This window comes from Xyrauchen texanus, chromosome 3 (genome assembly GCF_025860055.1).
Source record: "Xyrauchen texanus isolate HMW12.3.18 chromosome 3, RBS_HiC_50CHRs, whole genome shotgun sequence".
Classification (NCBI taxonomy): Eukaryota; Metazoa; Chordata; class Actinopteri; order Cypriniformes; family Catostomidae; genus Xyrauchen; species Xyrauchen texanus.
In genome coordinates, this window is record NC_068278.1 from 55,285,788 (window position 1) to 55,306,412 (window position 20,625).

Consider the following 20,625-nt stretch of genomic DNA (forward strand, 5'->3'; position numbering starts at 1 on the left):
CCATAATCATGGATTGGATTAATATATTTTTATTATGACCATTAGTTCACTTGTGGCCTAGGGTGAGGATTTGTCTTCATATGATGTAGGTAAGTTGATTTCTTTGATGGTGGGTTGTGTTATATAGCATACTTGTTCTATTTTTGCAATATGTATACTGTGCACAGCTTGCAATCTGACTGCTTGGAATACCCAGATGACCTACAACATATGGCAAAATGTGAGGCATATAACACACATGTAGCTTAACGAAGTGTAATAATGAGGTCATAATGATTTTGAGTGTATTACTTGTATAAGAATACATTTACATTTATTCATTTGGCAGATGCTTTTATCCAAAGCGACTTACAAAAGAAAGCATAAGCGAATCATCTTAAGGAGACAGTGGTATGAAAAGTGCCATACTACAAAGTTTCACTAGGATCAGAATAGTGCTCAAAACAGATTAAAGTGCAACAATAATTTTTTTTTTAGTGACTGGTTAAGTGCTCAGAATAGTAGGCAATATAGCACCATGGGTCCATTTCCACCCAGTGGCTTTTGGAAAACAAAGGGAGGTGGACAAATGCATTTGACATTATTCAAAAAATTTCTGTTGTAAGAGCTACACTTCCTTCTGCCAGGTGGTGGTGCTATGACCATGACCCAAAATAGTGCCATTCATGTGATTAGCCCCCAAGACTAAACATACAGCTCAATTTTTATCTAAATCACACATTGCACACAGAAGATATGAGACAACTTCCTCTTTCTCATTTTTCACTATTAATTTAATGCCTAGCCAATGCAAGACCATTCGATATATCAAAATCTGTTTGCAATTTAGCATCTTCAGTGTCTTGGCATAATGTTGTGTAAATGTCTTGACAATCTCATGAATCACCTAGGAGGAGTATTTAAAAGTTAAGAGTTTGCATAGTGTAAGTGACACAAACATTGTGCCTTGGTCGTGAGGATTTCTTTCGGAATCCCCACCCGGGAGATAATTTTGAAGAGTGCCTCTGCAACACTGCGTGCTGAGATGTTGCGTAAAAGCACCGTTTCCGGATATTGTGTTACATAATCCACCAGGACTAATACAAAGTGGTATCTTCGGGACCATTCTAATGGCCTGACAAGGTCCATACCAATTGTTTCGATAAACGGTAATGGGCGCAATGGCGCTCTTGGTGTGGCCAGTGGATTCACCAGCTGACATTCATGGCATGCCGCACACCACCTGCGTACATCCCCATGAATGCCCAGCAAATAAAAGCAGGCCATCAAACGATGTAGTGTTCTTCCTTGCACTAAGTGACCCACCATAGGATTGTGGTGAGGCACCTGAAAAAGTGTTTCCCGACGGCACCTCAGGACTAACAACTGGGTTGTATTTTCATGGATTTGAGTGTCCTGCATCACTCGATACAAACAGCTCCATATAATTGAAAAATACAGATATGTGAGGGCAACGTCGGGCTGGAGCTGCTGACCATCGATTACGCACACTTGGTCACCAAGGCGTGCCTAAGGGTTTCGTCACGTGAATGCTCCAAAGGGAAGTCCCCCTCTGAGGGCGGGAATGTCGGAGGATTCCTCCCCTGCATCATTCTGATGCTGAGCAGACACAGACTGCCCCACCTCCACCTCCCCAGCCATCGTGCCACACCTCACACACTGTGTTTTTGGTTTGCAGGACCCATCCACACACAACGCTTTTAATAATTGTTTGAACCCCGGCCAACTGGTTCCCAGAATCAGTGGATGGGTGAGGGGGGAATTAACCGTGGCCCCCACTCTATGCTTTACTCCTCGAAATTGAATAACAGAAGTCACTACCGGGTATTTGTAAACATCCCCATGCACACATCTCACCAACACCTTGTGTTTTGTACCCAAAGCCCCATCATGAACCAAGCCATGGTGGATTGAGGTTTGGATACAGCCAGAATCCATCAGGGCTTGGTATGTAATCCCTAGAAATTTACCAGTATCCTGTATGTCCCTGCTCGACCGGGGACAGACTGTGGCATGTCGGGGACCCAAATCCACGTCTCCACCTCCATTACCGGTCGGCAGTCTTCGATGTGACTTGGCTTCCCGCCACTCCGACAGTCTGGCCCAGGCTTTGATTGCACCCGTGGTGGTGGAGACATCAACCTGGGAAGGACGACTGAGAAGGGTAGAGGGCCGCTGTTCCTCGGGGCAGGCGAACGGTTAGCTGCTCCAGCACCATCAGGTTGATAAGATCCTCCATGCTGCGACCTTCCTTGGCTAGCACCCATCTGCGGCAGGCATCACAGAGCTATTGGGCAAATACGAACGGGCGGCCAGCATCGCTCAGGGTGAGGGAGCGGAATCGCTGATGGTGTTTTTCGGGGCTCCGGCCAACCCGTTGCAGGACAGCAGTCTTCAGCTTGGCGTAGTCCATGCGGCCCACAGCTGGTAGTTGCTGCGCTGCAAGCTGGGCCTCCCCTTAAAGCAGAGGCAGTAGGTGGAGGGCCCATTGGGTTCGCGGAGAGTCGGAGGCTGTGGCCGACGGCTCAAAGAAACTCCGGTATTCCTCCAGCTCGTCCTAGGGGCCCATCTTTTAGAGAAACAGCTGTGGCTTTGTCACTGCTTCTGGGGCCGCGGTGGAGGAACCGCCTGGAGCTAACCAGCTCCACAAGGCCTGCCGATCCTCGGTTTGGGCTTGGAGGAGCTCCTGGAGGAGCTTCGCCATTCTTGCATGAGGAGGGCTTGGTGGCGGGACCACTGCATGCTGGCCAGGGCAAGGATGACTTCGTCCAGAGGTGAGGTGTCCATGGTGGCCAGTCCTCTTCCTTCTACCCAGGTTATAGGAAAGCGTGGTAGCAGTCCAGGTAAATCAGGCTTTAATGGTTTTGCACAGTCTAACAAACTGTTTTTGGCTTTTCAGCTTCACAGCAGTGTATTTACTCTTCAGCTTCACAACAAGGGGTCTACTTTAGCTTTAGTCATAATAGACAACATAAACTCATATATAGTTAAGGTTAACGGCTTTGCAGCATTTAGCTTCACGAACTGGCAGTTTTGTGCAACTGGGACTCTCCCTCACTGGCGTTCTCTGCTACCTTTTCTCCAGCATCACTAACGAGACACAGGTGTTACGTATCATTAATTACCAGGTGATGGCCCTTACCGCTTCATCTCTCCCCAGTGACAGACACATTACTACGTCCCGCTCCACACTCACAGTCCGTGTCAGCTCGTGAGCATTCTGTCATTAAATCAAAATACCACATTCTGACATTAAAGTACATTATTCCAATTAACGTTTTATTAAAATCATAATTGTTTTTTGTTTGTTTGTAGTAAATTAGAACAAATACAAAACAAGAATTTTCACAAGTTTTCTCAGACATTTAGACCCCACTGTATACTACAGTACAAACATACAAACTGATTACTGATTGATTAGTGACAAAATGCAATTTTGACTGAGTTGTAAATAATTAATGTAATATTTTTTTATTCTTGGGGTGAGATTTTAATAAACATGTCACGGGGTGGAGAGACAAAATGTTTAGTGCAAAGAAGTTGAATCACTCTTTTTTGCTTTTACGCTTTGATCTAAAACAGCAACGCATTATGAAGTATTTACACATTTTATAGAAGATATAGAGGACTACAGTCACTATAGTGATGAGAAAAGCGAACACATCCAGACAATGGTACTGGTACCAGGTAAGGTTATGGGCCTCCACACGCAGGTGTTTAGCACCCTTATTACGCATGACAAACTCTATCCAGAACACTGACTCATCCAAAGGCTTAATTGGTCTGTCATGATGAATCCTGGACAAATGCATGACATTCTCTTTATACCTGTGGATTAAACACATAAACAGAGTAAGACTAATATTGACTGTGTAGTGCCATTTGTCTGTCTTGCTGTGCAATGAAACCACTGCCAATGAAATAACATGAGTAACTCACGAGGGGTCGTTAATAACAGCGTTGAGTCCATCTACCAGTTCTTGAATCTGCATGTTTTTAATCCCGTCCATGACAACAGCAGCCCCCTTGGCCTTCATATGGGCCAAATTATCTGGCTGGTCACCAAACAAGGGGATTCCGACCATTGGTACACCATGATATATGGCCTCATATATGCCATTAGTACCACCATGAGTAATAAATGCTCTGGTTTTAGGGTGACCTGAAACAAGCGAATGACATTTCATGTTGACTTTAAATTGAATTCATCGGATTTAGGTAATACATTGTTTATTTTAAAACAAATATTAATATACTCTCACAACAAAGTAACACAAACCCAGTAAATCATTCTGAGGGATCCAGTTAAAGAGTTTGGTGTTTGCACCAAGAGTTTCTGGCTTCTCTCCAGAGTATCTCCATAATACCTGTAAAAAATAAAATAGAGAATCACTACCTGATTTAGAGTAAAAATTAGAAAAAGTAAATGTTCATTGTTACATTTTATAAGAACAAAAAGAATGATGTAAAAACGTCAAGTAACCTTCTGAGGTATCTGTGCCAGTGCGGAGGCAATCGTATTGCTCCTCTCTTTGGTAATGTTCTTCACCATAGATCCCAGAGAGAACACCACTATCCCATCATCCCCTGAACTCTGCACAAACTCCTCCATATCCTAAACACACAAAAGGTGTGTAAAAAATGATGCCGTGTTTATTTCTGCAAAATCTGAAATATGTTGGCACAGGTCAAATTAATTTACGTTTTCCTGTGTGAAATGTCCACTAATGGCACTAAATACAAGTTCTGTTTTCTCCAGTTCTCATAATATACAAACTATGTATGAAATGAAATCTCTGGTTTTATTTAACAACAAATGGGATTGGGATATTGTAATGACAGATGCACCTTGGGTAATGGCTTGGCAGGGGTGCAGTGAAGCCCTCCAACATATTTGAAGTTGGGCAGAAATGGCCGCGGAAACTCAAAATCCCAGTAGGTTCGGATTAACCAGATATCAGCTTTACCCATCATCTCACAATAGGAAGTGGGTCGTCCTGGAATGAGATCAGTGTTTGATTGCGTTATGGGGTTCAGAAATTCATTTCTCAATTTAATAAAATATTAAAAACTAAAATTATTGTTACAGTATAAGGCTATAATAATAAAAAAACAGGGTCGTGCACTTCAGGGGTTAAAAAGCAGAAATGTGAAGCACGTAAATGTGTGCTTTAAAGTAGTGTAAATTGCCATTTATGCTGTGGTACTAATGTTCTGTTAGGATAAACTTCTAGTTATTCGACAGCCGCCCAAGTAATTCGTGTTGTTTGATTTATCTCCTATGAAAAGACAATAAATTCGTTGTATCTCTAAACGTATAATGTGACAGTTACAGTGTGTACATGATCATGACAGGAGCTGAATTCTCCTCGTCTTCTTCTATGTTTGTCTGCTTGCATGTTTATTACTAAGTGTAGCTGTCGCTAATTTATTTTCTGTCGTCTTTTTTGGCGCTTCGCTCAACAGCGAATTAGTTACGGGTGGAACACTAGCGCCGCAATTAATAGTTCCGCCTCCAAACTACTATTAATATAGGTACCAAAAATACAGGATAAACGGCTATAATTTAAACTGCCGATGGGAGGCAGTTAACACCAACCATGCTTTTCAATTAAAAGAACGCAGAAAGAAAGAAAGAAACTAAAAAATAATAATTTCTGGAACAGCGGCCACACACGAACTACGCATCGTTATTTTTTCTTGCTGAAATGCTCATTGTTAGGCCTACACTTGCGCCTGATGGCCACTCGCCTAAAATATATTTTTAAGTAAAGTGCAAATAAATACACTTAAAAACAGAATTTTCACTTCAAGTATATTTATGTAAAATATATTTTTAGATAATATACTGAAGTACAATTATTTTAAAGTGTGTTAAAAGTTGTATTGCGAAAATTGGTGAAAGCATGATGCTAATATACTTTAAAATATATTTAAAGATAGTACAATTTTGGTTAGTATATTTGCAATATACAATTGAAAAATATATATATATATATATAATACAATAAAGTATACTTTTTTCACTAGGGATGTGTTCATGATATCTTTGCACAGACAATTAACAAGCAATTCTATCACATCATCATGCATTGCCCTGTTTACTTCCACTGTATGTGAATTTATGCAACCTAGAGTGTGGTTTTAGCACACATGGTCAAAATTATTTTCAGTGGTAATCAACGTTGTGTTGCAAAAATGTTTCTGTTTTACAATGTAAAATTACCTTCTATCCTAATTTAATGTGTACATACATCTAGTTTACTTTTACATTTGCAGTTATAATCAGTGTTGGGTGGAATCGGATTACAAAGTAATTAGCTACTGTAATCTAATTAATTTTAGGCACAAAAGTAGTGTAGCATTTTATATTCTTGTAATCAGATTACAGTTACTATCTTTCAATGAAAGTAATTACTTTAAGTACAAATATTTAGAAAATACATATCATTTATGTGTAATACAGTTAAAATGTGAATTTGTGACAAGTGTTTTAGAAAGTAACTTAAAGGTAAAAGTAATTAGTAATGTGATTATTTTTCATTTAAGTAATCTGAATATACTTTTAGAGAAGTAGTTAGTAATTTGTAATGAATTACTGTTTTTGGTAATTTACCCAACACTGGTTATAATCAAGATGCATGAGCTTTTGCATAGACCGTCTACATCTGTCTGTCCATGTATATATGACACAATGCGTAATAGAATATTTGAAGGGAGGATGTCAAATATGCCGGGTTAAATGTTCAACGGTATGGCAACTTGTGGCCCAATTAAAGTGTATGCATGCTGGGTGAAGCCGAGGTACAATCATATTATCTAGATCTGTTAGTCTGACCACGATCTCAGACAGACATTTGCTGCCTTCATGTGCTGTCGGAATTATCCTACTTCCCACTTCTGAAGTGGTAATTACAAGTAAGTTGCGTTCAAGTGATTTGCTGTTGTAAAGAACAGGAAGCATGGACGACTGCCGTTTCCTTCATCCATATTTCTTGAGGAACTTTTATTTCGACATTATAATACATATTACTAAGCTTGCTGATGGAAATAGAATTTTGGTCAAATATAAGCATTTACACAGTGTAAAAATTTACAATATGCATCAAACGGTTGCAGATATACGTATATAACGAAATGGCAAGCGCTAACAATTAGCTAATAAACCTGTCATTCACTACTGAAACTGTATTCTCCTCTGCCATGTTGAAAGTTTACACCTTCTCCCAACTCAGAACCTCAGGTATCAAAATGATCTCAAAGTTTCCGAGACATAATTACAACTTGAGTCGTTCATGTCCAAGTTCAGAGTGGGAAACTCGTATTTATGAAAATTCCAATAGCATGTGAAGGCAGCATAAAACATTTACAAGACATTTCAAAAAGACAAATTATTGTTTTAGTCTGAGCGAATTCGAACTTTTAAAGTGCATGTTAACGTATCGAGTATCACTTTCAACATTGCAGTTTGTTTAAGTATCTCAACAAGGATTGACACAGCAGCTTTTCATCAATAGCAAGAGCTGGGAATACCTGTTAGTTCTACCAATGGCAGATGGGTAGAGTGTTCGGGCAACTTTTTGAAAACTGTAATTATTTTGCCAATTTCGGTTTGGCGACGCTAGTGGCGCAGAAATTACACTTCACTTTTGACTTGCTTTGAACCGAAAACATTCCCATAGCTCACCTAAATAATCAGTGTAGTAGCTGTCGAATTTTCTCCACACAAAACTGGCCATCGCATCTTGAGAAAGGTAGAAGAGCATGTTGATGATTCGCTCTGTAAAGCTCATCTTGTCTGTGAGTTTACTCATGGCTCCTGGAACATATGATGGTGGAGCCGGTATCTGACCACACATCCGCTCTACGGTGTTAGCGATGGAGAATCGGAATGTGTAAACCAAGGGAATGTTCAGTTGTTCGGCCACTATATCGCTGCATGGGTAAATCGGGTCAGTCAGAATGACGTCAAATTTTTCATGCCGCAATTTGTCCATCAACTGTGTTGATTTTAGTACTCCGTCACAGTATGAACGACATATTTCAATATTTTTGGAGATAAGATCATAAAATTTCATTTGCATCTGCAGTAGGTTTAACTCATCCATCTCATAGATCGAGAAGTGTAGCATTTCTTCGAGGAAATCATGTATATCCTTAGAAGAGATGGACATATTAAAGGGCAGGTAGGAGAAGCGATCCGATTCTTTGGCATCCATGAACATAGAGGCGTCTGGCAGCAGCACTGTAACACCGTGTCCTCTGTCAATCAATGTTTCCATCACAATTTTCAGATTAATCCAATGACTGCCATCAGTAGGCCAGACTAAAACATTCCCACATTCTGCTCTGCCGAGCACAGATAGCAGAGAAAGGAGACAGACTACGAGTTTCATGATTTACTGTGATGCAGTGTGATCACTCAGTGTTCCTATATCATATATGGTCAGGTATAATTATTAACCTAGTATATGAGGCTATAAAAAGTGCAAAGTCATGGTGCTGATAAGAGAATGGCTGTAGAGTATAAACAGAAGGGTAGAGCAGGTTCGTACTGTACATGACTGAAACTTGAGGAATCGGTGTTGTTTGTCAACTACACTATTCCTAGACCAGTAACATGCACTTTAGAAGAAATACGGTCTTCGGTGTATATGATGTAGGGTGTTTCCATTTTTACTTGCCATTATTTCAAATGTTTAATCGTGTAACTTAATATCAACATGAAAATAGCACGTTACAACACTGGCTCCAGTCATGGTCACACATAGGCAATGTGCCGGTAAGCTCAAATTGGGAGATTCAACCACCAGAAGAGCAGTGCCAGAACACAACTGACGTAATGTATTCTTCTGCAAATTGCTTGCAATTTTAAGCTTCAACCACAGATGTCGCTAGAGAGCACATAGTTACGTAGTGCAGCTTTAACAATGTGATATGTGACATATTTTAAAACGCATTCTTTTATATTTACATAGTTAAAACAACATTAATCATACAGAGATTCGATAGGATTTTAAAAGCTCTTTCACATTACTTGGAGTGGGCGTGTCATGAATTGGGTGTTCCTTGTCGTCTTGATAAGAAGATATATTTGGAGTGGTGGTGGTGTAGTGGTCTAAAGCACATAACTGGTAATCTGGTAATCAGAAGGTTGCTGGTTCGAACCCCACAGCCACCACCATTGTGTCCTTGAGCAAGACACTTAACTCCAGGTTGCTCCGGGGGGATTGTCCCTGTAATAAGTGCACTGTAAGTTGCTTTGGATAAAAGCGTCTGCCAAATGCATAAATGTATATGTAAATTTGGAACTGGACGGCAGTTAAAGTCTCAATCTTCTTGGTGTGCGTTGTCCTTTTTAAAACTAAAAATGCAGTGAATAAAATATATAAATATAATTCAACACAAATATGAATTAAAAAACTATTTTACATCAGCTTTGCACATAGAGTTACAGTTCAATTCTTTAATTTAAAATGCAATGTTCCGATTTCATTAAATTAAATCTATTTTGTCACTCATTTCGATCAAATAATGCTAATATACTGCAGACCATTTCAAGGACTGTTCGTTGGTGACGTCAAGTGACGTCATTGGTACGTCGGTGTGTCGCCCTGCTGCAAATGGAGCTATTGAACGCTTCCATAAAGTGCTTAAAATTACGATTCAATCAGCCAATCTACAATCAGCACCATGGAAAGTAACTTTGACTGACTTCCTACAAATTTACTGTGCTACACTACATGCTGTGACAGGTGTTTCCCCCTTTGAATTACTCCATGGAAGGAAAATGCGCACCCGCCTCAATGTTCTGAGACCCCAACCTTCTTGTCATGAGCATACACAAATGCAGACAGAGAGAGAATTACGGGCAACTGTCCTACACCTGTGTGTGTGTGTGTGTGTGTGTGTGTGTGTGTTAGTCTTTTTGGTTCAGTTTATTATTAAACTATTAGTCAAGTCAAGTGGTTTTTATTGTCGTTTCAACCATATACAGTTAGTACAGTACACAGCAAAATGAGACAACGTTCCTCCAGGACCATGGTGCTACATAAAAACAACAAAGGACCAACACCGGACCACACGAGACAACACAACAAAATAAAATACCTATATAAAATACCTATATATATATATATATATATATATATATATATTATTTGTATTGTCAAGCCGGTTCTCGCCTCCTCCCTTCCATTAATCCCGTTACACAGGTATAATTATTAACCTACAATATGAACTTTAACAAGGGTGCAAGATCAAGAGCTACTAAATCAATAAACATTCAGTTAAAAGGTAGAGCATGTTCGCACGAAGGTTCATACTTGCCTGAAACTTGAGAACACAAATTTTATAAAGTTTGACTATGAAATAAATGTTAAATATAATATAAAAACAGGATTTTACTTTTAATATGAAAAGGCAGCACACACACAGTGAGATAACAGTTATAAAGCTGCTGGCACCAAGATGACTATGCAACTCTGCGAGAACCAAGTCATAAAAACTCTCTACGTGACAAAACGCATCCTCCGGGATAACATCAAACATACACATCTGAAACAACAATAGAATCGCTTGGTATTTAAGGAGAGATGACAAAGGAATCGGGGTCTCTCTGTAGCCAGATTGACCCACACAGAAAGCATTGTGTGTAGTTTTCTCCACCAGGAATCTGTAAGCCAGATCTCCCATGCTATGCCAATGCATGTAGTTTTGTCAGGTGTGTTTAGTAATGTTTGTTTATTCTGATCATTTGTGAAATTGGCTTTGATTTGAATTTCTGTAACTTACGTTTTAAATCCTACCTGGCAAATAAATTGCTCCTTTTTATTTATTCTGTATTCCTGTATTTCCTGTATTCATTTATAGATTCGAGGGATGCCTTTTGTTACCGCAAACTTATGTCCAGGATAATGACATTACTGGAGCTTATGAATAGGAGAAAACCACTTAAGACTACCAGTTACTGCTTATCACCGTCTTAGCAAGGTGTATGAAATGTGACTAATCATCTGGTTATGAGCAAGCAGCAGGCGGCCAAATCAGATGATATTAATAAATACTGCAACCGCTGACTATGAACGGACTGGCGAATTTGTGTCCGTGAGCTCTATGCAATTAACCGACCGACATATGACTCTAAGCGACAATCGGGACCCGAATTAAAGGATAATGAAAATTAAGATGATTCAGAGTAATCTTTGGAAGTGGTATTAGGGAGGCCAGCAGGGGGTGCTCACACTACGGTCTGTGTGTGTCCTAATGCCCCAGTATAGTGACAAGGACACTATACTGTAAAAGAAAAAAGAAAAAAGCACCGTCTTTCGGATGAGACGCTAAACCGAGGTCCTAACTCTCTGTGGTCATTAAAAATCCCAAATTCCCCCCATTGGCCCCTATCTATCATGGCCTCGTATTAATCTCCATCCCTGAATTGGCTAAATCACTCTACTCTCTCCTCTCCACCAATAGCTGGTGTGTGGTGGGCGTTCTGGTGCACTATGGCTGCCGTCGCATCGTCCAGGTGGATGCTGTACACTGGTGGCGGTTGAGGAGATTCCCCCTATACTATGTAAAGCGCTTTGAGTGCCTAGAAAAGCACTATATAAAGGTAAGTAATTATTATTATTATTATTAATCAATAACATAAAAAGACAAAATTAAAAGAATGATCAGAAATTCATTAGAGCTTTAATCTAAATTAGAGGTCACCTTCAAAAGACAGATCATCGCAGAGACCTTCAAAGGGCAATTTATTGAAGTTCCACTCCAAACCGATTTGAGCGGCCTTTCTTTTTACACAGTGCAAATGTGTTTTTAAAAATGATTGCATTATCAGTTGTGAAAAGTTATGTCTTTAACCATTTAACCAAAGGTAGCGAGGTGTTCGGGTTGATTCAAATTCACCATTTCACCTTCCAGGTACAGTGAAAATTCAATACAGTGATTCTGAAGAATGACGTCTTAAAATATGAATTTATAGATTATTGATCAGCATGTCATTTTAGTGATATATCTTTGAAGCATAGATATATATTAACATTAGCTGACATTTTAATTAGAAGCCTAATTTGCAACTCAATCTAGCATGGATCTCTTCAGAAATTGGCGGATCAAAAGGAGGGCATGTGTTGAAAGTTCTCTCAGTGGCGGTGCGAAATGTATGGGCATGCCCAAAGGTGGAAAGAGGATTGGTATGATGTGGACCAATTGGAATGTCACTAGAACCACGCAGTTACGTAATCTCCTTTGAACATGATCGTAAACCAAGGTAAGATTATGTTTGAAGTCAGACAGTTAAATCTTTACTCCAATTTGTGCCTCAAATAAATCTCAAACTGGGTGTTGCGTCTCTTATCTGGCAACCCTGAGTATGTTAAACACTTGTGGAGATGCGTTAGGTCCCAATGCAAGTTAACTGAAATATCCAATGAAAAAAAAAAACGGTTTTATGATAAATGAGCCGTGGGCCACATTAAACCATGTGGAGGGCCTGATCCGGCCCGTGGGCCATATATTGACCATGTCTGATCTAAGAGATGTTTTAATGCCATTTAGTCACATAGAAAACCAGCCTTAGACTTTGATGTATTAGTTATTTATTATGTAGCTATTTATTATGTATAAATATAATATTATGTACGTAGTTTCAAAGCAGCTTTATAGACAATTATGCCTTGTGGTGTGAAAGCCCCCTGTGATCAAGCCAAAGTGACTGTAGCAATGAAAAAACTCCTTTCAATTTTATTTATAGTTGTCAAAGCTGTTTACATTTTTAATTCAAAAGCAGATAATTATAAGTCTCATGTAATCACGGGTTCCTTAAGCTGTTTTTTTTTATAGTTATGACTCATAACGTTTGAGTGTCTTGCTGTGCATGTCACCCTCGGTGTCGGTTGAGAGAGGCAGCTGTTAAACTTACTGCTGCTGTTTCTGCTTCACAAATCCACTGATTTGCACTGTGATATTGGTGTGAATTAAACAACATGTTTGATGTACTGTAGCATCAGGACATGACACGTTTTTTTTTTGTCAAATTCAACAAGCTGTACCGCTATCGATCTTCTTGACTATGAATTGGAAGTGTGTTGCTCTGTTTTCCTGTGAGCGCTCAGCACCGCCTCTCCGCGGAGGAGACCGTTCCGCAGCTCTCATTATTGCGCTGCTTGGTTTTAATTACATTATAATGCAAAAAAATATTTTCAAGACAAGCATTTTTGTATTGTTTTCCTGTAATATTATCGAAACATTCTTAAAACGTGATTTACATACTTGTCAAGCAAAATAGGACAAGATATTAAGTTTTGAGATAAATCCGACAAAAGTTTTGAACTTTAGACTTAAAACAAGAAAATAAATCTGCCAATTTGAACTTTATAATATTGCTTCCTATAATTACAGCTGTAACAGAGACATGGCTGCCTGCAAACATATCAAGTGAATCCACTTGCATTGAAGGCACGTTGTTTTGCTTACAGTACAGACAACTCTCTGTTAATTTAATTCAACACCAAAAACATGGTGGTGTTGGCATATACTGTAGAACTAATAATGATTACAATATTTTGGACATTCCCAATGTTAACATAGAGTGCATAATATGTCAACTCAACAACCTTGATATAATCATAGTTGTTTTTAAAGGCCACTACAATATCGCTTATCTTTGTTTCAAAATATATTACCAAACTCTATAATACAGTAAACAATATGTCAGATAATATATATTTATTGGTGATTGCAACCATGATGAATTAAAAACACACACAATGTCTTCATTGATGGCAAACCTAGGCTATGTTCAGTGTGTCAAAGAAGCTACCACTGAAAATGAAACATTGATTGATCACGTGTAAAAGAAAATGACATCTAAATATACTAGCACTGCACATGTTATGCCAGTATATTTTAGTACACATGAAGCAATTCACTGTACATTTTCACAAACATAACAGTGTTTCTATACAATTGTGTAACTGAATACAGCTCCTGCCTCGTAATTGCCAAGTTAGTGTAATCAGGAATGGCCCATTGGTAACCGTTCACCATTTGAAGCTGATCAGACCAAGCATGACCAAGTTATACCCACTTCCTGTTGGCGAAGTTGACTGGCTTGATGAAATCTATATAGGTACCGAGTTTAGAGACTTTAGCTGAAAACATTTGTGCTACAGAGTATCCCAAAAATGCATATTTTAAAGGGGGTAAAACAAATCCACTCCACGACATGCAATGTTTTACAATGAACACTAGGGTCAGCAATTTAGTCTTGCTTATTGATGACACATCGGAATGATAAGAACTAGAAAACTCTGGTTTGATAATTATAAAAAACAAACACACGATATATGCTGTATTATGTACGTTTTAAAATCTTACTTTAAAATAAAACATGTAAAATATGTATTAATTTAATTCAAGTTTATTTGCATAGTGCTTTTCACAATACAGATCAAAAGCTGCTTTACAAAAGTAGTGCCATACTATTTTAAGCAAGTTAGCCAAAGGCAGCAATGGAAAGGAAAACAACTTCCTAAGATGTTTAGGTAGATGAGAAAGATACCTTGCGAGGAACTAAGACAGCTGGGATGCCCACTGACAAAGACAATTGAAACTTTTTCATAATTTTTTTTTATTTTAACTTTAACATAAAATTTAAAAACAAAGTTAAGGCTTAAAATTAAATATTTATGATTCGGCACTATTTTAGATCACTAATCAAAAAGAATGCATAAGCCATTGACAATGTTAACTCTTTGTACAAAAGGTCAGATTTCCTTGATTCCCACATCATGCTGGAATAACACATTAGTTTGAGTGCATGTTGTCATTAAATCAAAATACCAAATTCAGAAATTCATTTACATTTTCAATCCAACTTTACCTAAAATGTGTAACGCTGGTAATATAATTCATAATGATTTTTTTATTTGATTTGTTTTTTGTTTTATTTTTGTTGTTGTAGGTAAATTAGTATTACATTGTTGGTAGATTGTTGTTGCATTGTCTCAGGCATTTGGACCCCATTGTATATACAAAAATACAAACACAGTCAGGGGTTCAGCGACAAAATATAAATTAGACAAAAAAATTTAAAAGTTGTAGCTAATTAATCTAATTGTCAATCAATAAATGTAATATTTTTTTATTCTTGGGGGGAGATTTTGATAAACATGTCACAGGAGTGGAGAGACAAAATGTTTAGTGCAAAGAAGCTGAATCACTCTTTTTTGCTTTTACGCTTAAAATATTATTTATATCGTCAAGCCGGTTCTCGCCTCCTCCTTGCCATTGATCCCTTTACACTGGTGCCGAAGCCCGGGAAGGAGGTGGGATGCCTGTCGTGGAGTCCTCGACACTGCCGTCCACCCAGAGGAGTGCCGCTGCCATCCACCGGGGGAGGGAGTAGACCGACTGCCCGGACGCGGTGAACGGCCTCCGTCCGTGAGGCGAGTGGGGACTGGACTCCCCGACTGCCTGGAGCGATGGAGCCGCTGCCAGGAGCGGAGGAGAGCCCTGCCATCCCCCAGAAACGCGGAGGGGTCGATGGAAGACCGCCGTCCACGAGGGGAGGAGGGAAGTGTCTCCCCGACTGCCTGGAGCGGTAGTCGGCGAGAACGCGGAGGGGCATTCTTTCCGCCGGGGGTCGTGAGTCTGACTCCGGTCTGCCCGGGGAGAAGCGACTGTCGTCTGCCTGAGAGGGTGGGGTAGTGATCGAGGACCAAACAATTTTTTTGTTTTCACTCTCTCTCACTTCCACTATACGTTGGCCTTTTCCCTCTCTTTTAAATTTGACAGTGTTTTTTGGGGGGGGTACTACACTGTTACAGGAAGTACCCCCCCAGTTTAAATATTTCTGTTTCCCTCCCTTTGTCCCCTCCCTCGTCCAGGTAGACGGGGATGACCTGCCGGCAGATGGGGCTTAGGGCACGCCCTCCCCCAGGGAAAGAGGGGGGGGGGGGGTGTACGTCATGCTGGGGGCTCCCCAGCCTGAGAGAACGAGGGAGGAATGTGGCAGGGCGGAGGGCATGGCCGGGTCCTGATCCTACACACCCGGTCCCGTATTAGGCTAATCAAGCCTCCCGAGAGGGATAAAGGTCAGAGGATTGTGCGGGAGAGAGAGATGTCCGTCATTTGTGTTTGTGTCCTTGTTTTAAGTTTCTCATTAAAATATTATTTATATCGTCAAGCCGGTTCTCGTCTCCTCCTTTCCATTGATCCCTTTACAAGTATATGTTATTATAACAGATCGGTTCTTATGTTGGGAAGTGGGAGCCTCACAAGTTATAGACATGGGAAGAGGAATAGATTAAATAATTTTCTGAAACTTTTCAGTGGGATCCTATTCTTATAGTACTCTTTGTGTCCTTCGCTCATGAATTAATTATACCTCTTTATACCAAAATGAGTGGTCAGAGCAAAAGTAAAGCCTAAAAATATTTTTTTGCAGAATTTTTGGTCATCAAATTGACTGTGTTTATTGTATCTCTGAGGAGGAAACATCTTTCTTGAGTTGTGAGAATGGGGAACAAGATAAGTCAGCCAATGCCGGGGGAAACACCCAGAGACTGGATGTTCAAAAATAATAAAGGCTTTAAAACAGAACCGTTTTTGAGTAATCTGCCAGATGGTAAAACTCTAAAACTAAAACAAAAGATCCTTATCCAGGGGAAAGTTTATTTCAAATCGCAGACATGGCTAGCATGAAATCTATGGCCACAGGAGGCTGTGGATATTCAGAGTGGGATTATAATTACATGAAAACGTAATTTTCTATATGGAAAGACATGAAGCCGTTTTGGGAGAAGGGCCCAGAGAGAAAAAAGGACAGTAGTGTGAATCAACAATCAACCTCTGGGTCATGGGCCCAGCATGCTTCCGCTGCGCAAGTTGCTCTAGGTCTAACCTCTCCGCCAAGTGCCCCTCCTTGTGTCTCTCCCCCTCAGTGCATGGATGTTGGAGACTCACAGGATCAGCCGCTGCCGCAGTATGAGTCTGTTGTAAAATAACAGCTGTACCCTAATCTAAACACGCTGTTGAAGAGTCAAAACATCTCTCATGAGATATCGAGTGTTGAAAAAACACTCCTTACGCAAACTATCGATCCCCCGCCTGTTAGCTCTGTCCATGCGTTTCCATTCGCACAAGTCCCAAATGGTTACAAAATATCTCCCCTCTCGGTGACAGAAGCAATGGCTATCTGTAAAGAACTTCCAAACCCTGTTAAGAACCACATCAGAATGTGGCGACACTTAAATGTCTGACTTCCTATAGTCAGCTTACTGGCCGAGACTATCGTTTCATATGCTCCAAAACTCTCCCTTTGGAATGCATTGAATGTGAGTTGATACAAGAGGTGCCAGCACTAGATCCAAAGATGACAGATCACTGTTCAAAATGCATGCTTTTGTTATCATTCCTAATTCACCATTCTCATTGTGAGCCATGGGACTTAATGCACAAGATTGGTGCAAAAATCTAATTTGATGTACAACTCGTTTTTCCTGAAGTTTTTTTCTCTCTCTACAGACACAGGAACTGCTGAGATAGCTGCTGACACACAGACTGAAGAGACACAGGAAGTAGCTAACTTTAACCCAAAGTTGTGGGCCGTCCACAAAGACGAGGCAGGACTTATTGATGTCATTCCGTACAGAGCAGCGCTACAAACAGATACACCAGTATATTGTAAACAATATGCTCTCTCTGCTGAGAAAGAGGTATTCGACCAGTTATTGCTGAACTACTCCAGCAGGGCATCCTGGTTCCCACTCACTCATCATACAACATGCCCATTAACCCTGTAAAGAAAGCAAATGGTATGTGTAGATGAACCCATGACCTTAGAAAGATCAATAGTTTCATTAAGCCATTATCTCCTATTGTTCCGGACATGCAGACTACCATTAATTCTATTCCATCTAACCATGAATACTTTACAGTGATTGATTTATGTTCTGCTGTTTCAGTGTGCCAGCGGAAACTGTGACGCAAGTTGGGGTCCAATACACGTGGATGCGCCTTCCTCAAGGGTTCAGAGATCCTCGGCTGTGTTTTCTGCTGTAGTGCACAACGTCCTGAAAAATGCACAACTGCCTCCCGAAACCTGCCTTTTGCAATACGCAGATGATATTCTGGTCACTGGACAGTCTAAAGACTTGTGTGCTGCTACATCCAACATTGTTTGCAATATCCTCGCTGCTGCAGGATTTAAAGCCTCCAAAGCAAAACTTCAATGGGTCCAGAGGAAGGTGGAATACTTGGGACATTTCCTCACAGGTGGAAGAGTCTGCCTGTCTCCAGACATAGTGAAAACTATCCCTACATTTACTCATCCAAAGAACAAGAAACAGATGCAAAGCTTTCTGAGACTGGTGAATAATTGCAGATCCTGGGTGCCGAACTGTTACTGAAATGACAGCCGCTTTCAAACACCTCAAATCTGCACTGAGCAAACCACCTGCAATAGGGCTACCTGACTATATAAAATTGTTTCATCTCTATGTGCATGAAGGTGGGGGCAAAGCCACGGGGACCCTGGCCCAAGAGCATGGTGGTAACTACAGACCAGTTGCATGCCTGTCCAAAACACTTGATGCATTTACAAAGGGACTTCCTGGTTGTCTGTGGGCGGTGGCTGCCACAGCTCTCATGGTACAAGACGCTGAGCGAATCATCTTATCACACCCCCTTGTGGTGCACAAATCTCATTAGGGAGGTTCTATAATGCATAACATAATGACGCAACATATGACGGTGCAAAGAAGGTCAAGCTATAAAGCAATTTTATTAGCTACTGCAAATTTAACCCTAAAACCTGCATCCATTGTGCATGGCCCTACTGTACATTTACATAAACATTTGACTGAAGGTGAATGTGAGTGTGACGAGCATGACTGCTTGGAGAGAGTCCAGGAAACAACTGCTTGCAGACCAGATGTTTTTTATCTGTCCTGTTGGAAGGGAAACACTGGTATGTAGACGGGTCGTGTTCGAAACCTAATGATAATGAATATTCGTGTGGCTATTCAATTGTAGAATTGCCAAATACTGTAATGAAAGCATACTTATTACCATATAAATCTGCACAGGCTGCTGAAATAACTGCATTAACCAGAGCCTGTGAACTGGCAAAAGACCAGTGCGTGAACATATTCACTGATTCTAAATACGCATATGGTGTAGTGCAAGATTTTGCTAAATTATGGGAAGAGAGAAGTTTTAAAACTTCAGGGGGAAAACCAATTGCTAATTATAGCATTGTGGCTGAGCTTATATATCTGCAGCACAATTGCCTTCTAAGTTGGCAGTAGTCAAGGTTGCCAGACATGCTGCAGCAGACTCAGATGAGGCAAAGGAAACGGATTTGTAGGCGAGGTTGCCAAATGGGCAGTTAAGGAAGCAATGGTAATTCCATTTCTGGACAAAGTGGGCGCAAACCTGATGCACAAGGATTTTTGAGAGACAAACAAAGCCGATTATCACTCCCAAACACTGCTCTAGTAATGTTGTACAGACACTATCATGGTATATCACATGTTGCCATGGAGAATTTTTTTCAAAACATTAACAAACGGTACTGTATCCTGAATGTGAGAACGACTGTCTCTTTTTTGCTAGATTACTGCTTGGTATGCGTCCAGACAAATAGGCATAAATCAGTGGCCCATGAATCCCTCCCACATCCGGAACTGCCTTTCCAGCATCTACAGATAGACTGCACACACATGCCACCTCATGGCAACAATAAGTATATGCTTGTGACCAGGGGTGGAAAGAGTACTGAAAAATCATACTGAAGTAGAAGTACTGTTACTTCCCAAAAATATTAGTATGAGTAGAGTAAAAGTAGCCATCCTAAAAACTACTCAAGTAAGAGTAAAAGAGTTGCTCATTTAAAAGTACTCGTGAGTAGTGAGTATTGAGTACCGAGTTGCAAAACATATGCCCCATTATAATGAACACTGTATGCCAACTTTTAAAATACATCACTTATCTATGATAAACACTAGGGATGTGCACGAGTAGTCGAACATTTGAATATTCGTTATGCATTAATTATTCGAATAGTAAAAATACTATTCAAATTTTGCAATGTTGTGCTTTGCTGGTCATATATACAGTGAGATGCATGTTCAATCCTGAACACGCAAATTAAAACTGGCAGTTATAACAGAATGCACAGGGTGGTGCTGTTGAGTGTGGACACAAGTTGATCACATTTGTTGATCAAACGGTTCTGTCAGCACGTTCAGATGGACACCAAAAAAGCAGGTTATTGTGAGAATGTGGCTTATTGTGAGAAAGCTGGTTTCCTGTTTACATGTACTGGATAAGTGGTGTACACTTTACTCTCATATATGTGCAGCTCTTCAGAAAGCAGCATCCCCATAGCAACGGAATCCCCGCAACGCTTCTGTAAACAACAAACATGGCATCCGAGAAAGACTTTGCTAGCTGAGGTAAGGGACATTCAATCATTTAAACTAGTGTTTACAAATGAGTATTGTTTACCGAGCACGTGGATATGCTTGTTTTTCTCAACAATTTTTTTTTTAGGTACAATTTAAACATGATAACTATTATATGTCAAGTGTTTATATTCGTCCTGTATGTTTACTG

The 20,625-nt window shown here is 40.1% G+C and overlaps 1 protein-coding gene across 1 annotated transcript in view; it reads right to left on the reverse strand.

Annotated features, from left to right (window-relative positions):
• Nucleotides 1–62: 62 nt before the first annotated feature.
• Nucleotides 63–20,625, reverse strand: part of LOC127622475 (UDP-glucuronosyltransferase 2C1-like) — a 31,243-nt gene continuing 10,680 nt past the window's right edge. Inside the window, exons 2-7 of the mRNA XM_052096586.1 lie at nt 7,688–8,326; nt 4,849–4,997; nt 4,484–4,615; nt 4,280–4,367; nt 3,940–4,162; nt 63–3,828 (exon numbers count right to left, since the gene is read on the reverse strand). Coding sequence (XP_051952546.1) covers nt 3,546–3,828; nt 3,940–4,162; nt 4,280–4,367; nt 4,484–4,615; nt 4,849–4,997; nt 7,688–8,326 — 1,514 coding nt within the window. The 3' untranslated portion in view covers nt 63–3,545. The remainder of the gene's footprint in view (nt 3,829–3,939; nt 4,163–4,279; nt 4,368–4,483; nt 4,616–4,848; nt 4,998–7,687; nt 8,327–20,625) is intronic.